Source organism: Aquarana catesbeiana, linkage group LG09, assembly GCF_042186555.1.
Source record: "Aquarana catesbeiana isolate 2022-GZ linkage group LG09, ASM4218655v1, whole genome shotgun sequence".
Taxonomy (NCBI): Eukaryota; Metazoa; Chordata; class Amphibia; order Anura; family Ranidae; genus Aquarana; species Aquarana catesbeiana.
Genome location: NC_133332.1, coordinates 77,097,904 through 77,102,111, shown reverse-complemented (window position 1 = coordinate 77,102,111; position 4,208 = coordinate 77,097,904). Strand labels below are relative to the sequence as shown.

Below are 4,208 nucleotides of genomic sequence, written 5' to 3'. Positions count from 1 at the left end.
AGCCCTCCGTGTTCTTTTTTCCTAGTGATTAGTGCAAATTTTACTCTTGGTTTTTTACTTTGCGAAATATACTTTATCATCATTGTTTTTATTACTCTGAAAAAACTCTGTGGCATAGCTATTGGTAGCATCTGGAATTTATATATTATTTTTGGGAGGATCTCCATTTTAAACATATTTATCCTACCCAAACACGATAGGGATTGCAGTGAGCCCGTCTTTAATTTCGCTTTAATCTCATTCAATAATGGGATATAATTTGCCAGATATAACTTCTCGGCAGTGGATGTCAATTTAATTCCTAGATATGGCAGTTCTCTTCTCACCCACGTGAATGGGCATTCCCTTTGTAGTGCAAGTTCTTTATTTTTTTCTACTCCTATATTTAGAATTTCTGTTTCTATGGGGTTTATTTGAAAATTTGAGCGTTCACCGTATCTTTTTATTTCTCTGATTATATTTGGCAATGTCACCCTTGGGTTAGTTACATACATCAAGATGTCGTCCACATATGCTGCAATTTTATGTTTTTCTTCCCCCACTCTCGCCCCTCCTATTTCTCGATTATTCCATAGGGTCACAAGGAAAGGTTCCATCAACATCACATATAGGTCTCGTTCCATTATGCATTTCAAAGGACGGTGACAATTTCCCATTGACTTTAACCATCACTGTAGGCCGATTATATACATTTTTGATTCATCTCATAATTTTAGGTCCCAGTCCTAGGTATGGAAGGGTATCCATCATGAATCCCCAGTCTACCCTATCAAACGCTTTTTCGGTGTCAATTGACAGGAGTAGTGTTGGGGATCTCCTATTTTCTTCCTTTCGCAGCATTAAAACTGTTTTTATGCTGTTATCTCTGCCCTCTCTTCCAAGCACAGACCCTGTTTGGTCTGGGTCCAACCACATTGGAATTCATTTTTTCAATCTCGATGCCAAGATTTTTGCATAGATTTTCGTATCAGCGTTCCATAAAGCGATGGGCCTATAGTTAGAGCAAATGGTTTTATCTTTTCCCTCTTTGGGTATAATTGTAATATGGGCTAGTAATGTCTCTCGCCTTGTTTCTTCATCTTCCCCTAACTTATTCAGATACTCACATAGCTTTGGGATCAGTTGGTTTTGACACTTTTTGTAGTATTTAATCGTGAAACCATCTGGTCCTGGACTTTTCCTTATAGGGGTTTATTTCAATGACATTTTAATTTCATCTTGCGTAATTAATTTTTCCTGCTCTGTCAGTTGTTCCACTTGGATTTTTGGCAGCTTGGCCTTTGTTAAGTAGACTTCTATATTTCTTTTTCTTATTTCTTTTTCTTCTTGTGTCTCTTGATTTCTTATTGCATAAAGTGCATTATATTACGATTGGAAGGCCAATGCAATGTCTGTTGTCTTATTTACCATTTCTCCTCTCTCATTTTTTATCTTTTCAATATAGTTTAAGGTCTTCTTATTCCTTAATATTTTTGCAAGATTTTCCCTGGCTTATTACCCCATTTGTATCTTTCCTGTGTCACTCTGTTGAACTCCTTCCTAGTTTCCTGTTCCATCAGGTCTTTTAATTGATCTCTTTTTATAATTAGGCTCTGATGGGTTTCCACTTCCGCTTGCTTTTTGTGTCTTTGTTCCAGATCATATATTTATTTTACAATTTTCTCCATGATGTTCTCTCTCTCCTTATTTTTTCTTGCCCCAATAGAGATCAATTTCCCCCTTATGACCGTCTTATGTCCTTCTTATATGGTTGCTTTTGTTAATTCTGGCATCTCGTTTTCCAAGAAATATTGGTCGATCTCTTCTATTATGATATTTTCTACTTCCTTATCATCTATTAGATCTTCATGAGCCTTTCCAAACGGTTTCCCCTTGTAGTTTGATCTTCATCGTGACAGAGGCATGGTCCGACACTGTTGTTATTCCTATTGTTTCCTTTCCAGGGCTCTACGCTTAATCAAGATATAGTCCAACCTAGAGTATGTTCCATGCACGGCCGAGTGGAATATGTAGTCTTTTATACTTGGATGCTGGATTCTCCAAATATCCACTAATTGATGCTCATGTATTTTTTTTTTAATCATTCTCATTTGTTTATATTCTCTATCTTGTTCAACTGACGTACTGTCTAATTTACGATCCATGGAGAGATTAAAAGTCTCCGGCCAATATTAACTTGCCTTGTTTGAATTCCATCAAATCATTTATTATTCCAACCAAATATTTTTTAGGGTCCTTGTTGGGCAGTATACATTTGCAAGCATATATTTCATACCCTGTAAGGTCCCTCTCAGAAAAAGGAAGCGGCCCTCTGGGTCCACTTTTCTTTTTAAAGAGGTTGTAAACCTTCATGTTATTTGTACCTATAGGTAAGCCTAGAATAAGACTTACCTATAGGTACTATAAATATCTCCTAAACATGTGCTGATGATGTCATTGGCGCATGCGCTCTGAAGGAACGGCCGCCCATGCCGTTTCTTCAGAAGTCAGTGCTGTGACCGGCGGCTCCCACCCGCATGCGGGAGTGATGTCATACGGCTCCGCCCAGTCACACAACCGGAGTCCACGAGCCCGGAAGGAAGATGGGTGAAGGTGGATGCAGCCTCCAGCAGGGATGACGCGGGCTTAATTTGCAAGTAAGTTTCACATATTGTGGTAGTATGTGATGCACACTACCACATTATGCCTTTACTTTGCAGGGAAGAAAAAAGGAGAAAAAATAGGAAGATTTTATTGCCTCTTTAAAGGGACCATTTCTATTTTTATTGTGATTTTGAAATGAATTAACTAACATATTTAGCATGATTATCAAATTGTATATTATGCTGTAAATGTTTTTTTGGAATAACAATATGAATTTTATCTTTAACCATGTCCTTTTATAACATTTTAGTCATCTAACAAGAAAATGCTTACAACCTATTATGCAGCAAACTAATGAGACTGAGCTGACATATTTTGTTATTAAAGGAATTTCAGATGATCCACATCTTCAGCTTCCAATTTTCATTCTAGTTTTCTTCATTTATGTTGTCACCCTTGGTGGGAATTTGACCATTCTGCTTCTTGTTATCATAGATATAAAACTGCACACTCCCATGTATTTTTTCTTGGCCAACTTATCCATTATGGACATATCTTCAGCTACAGTAACTCAGCATAAGATTCTTGCTATATATTTAACAAAAAACAGGACCATTTCATACCTAGACTGTATGACACGGGTGTATTTCTACTCTAGTGTAACAGCCAGTGAATTGTTGATGCTATCAGTTATGAGTTATGACCGCTACCTAGCTATCTGTAAGCCTTTGCATTATTCAGCGTCAGCAAGCATAATATCTTGTGTTTTTCTGACCTTTGCTTGTTGGATCCTGGGATTCTTACAAGTCATACCTTATATTATTTTATTGTCCAATATATCATGTTACAGATCTAACCTAATAAACCATTTCTTCTGTGATCTTACATCAGTTATGAAACTTTCTTGTAGCAATATACAGGCATTAGAAATCCTTATTCTTACTGAGGGACTTTTGATGTTGAATCTCACTCCTTGTTTACTTACATTCATCCCTTATGCATTTATTATTATATCTATACTGAAGATCAAGTCCATCTCTGGAAAACAGAAAGCCTTCTACACCTGCTCTTCCCACCTTACTGTGGTGGTCATCCTCTACTTTTCTCTTGGTTGCCAATATTTAAAACCAGTATCAAAAGATAGTCAAATGTCTGATAAATTGCTTTCCTTTCTTAACAGTACAGTTGTACCTCTTTTGAACCCACTTATTTATAGTTTAAGAAACAGAGATGTGAAGGCAGCTTCAGTAAAAATAATTAAGTGCTTTTTTAGATCAGATTTTAGCCGGGCTTAATGATCGATATACATAGTTACATATAGACATTTGCACTGCTGAAAAATTTGTTAGTTTTCGTTTTATTTGTTTTTTGCTTTTTTCGTTTTTTGGGTCATTCGGTATGATCGCAATTCACAAATTCTTAATTTCATACATTTGAAAATTAGAAAATTAGTAAATTTGAAAATCTGAAAATTCTAAAGAATAACTAACTAATTAATAATAACTAACTATTAAATTATAGATATTGGAATTTCCTTTCAAATTTGGCTGTTAGCGAACATAACAAATACGAATTTATCCTAAGTTACGAATTATCCGAAATAATGAATGCTGCATCTAAACAAA

General features: G+C 35.9%; 1 protein-coding gene across 1 annotated transcript; it reads left to right on the top strand.

The window, feature by feature from the left end:
* Positions 1–2,924: 2,924 nt before the first annotated feature.
* Positions 2,925–3,878, top strand: LOC141108924 (olfactory receptor 8G17-like). The gene has a single exon (XM_073600887.1). The coding sequence runs from the start codon at positions 2,925–2,927 to the stop codon at positions 3,876–3,878; it is 954 nt and encodes a 317-aa protein (XP_073456988.1).
* Positions 3,879–4,208: the final 330 nt, after the last annotated feature.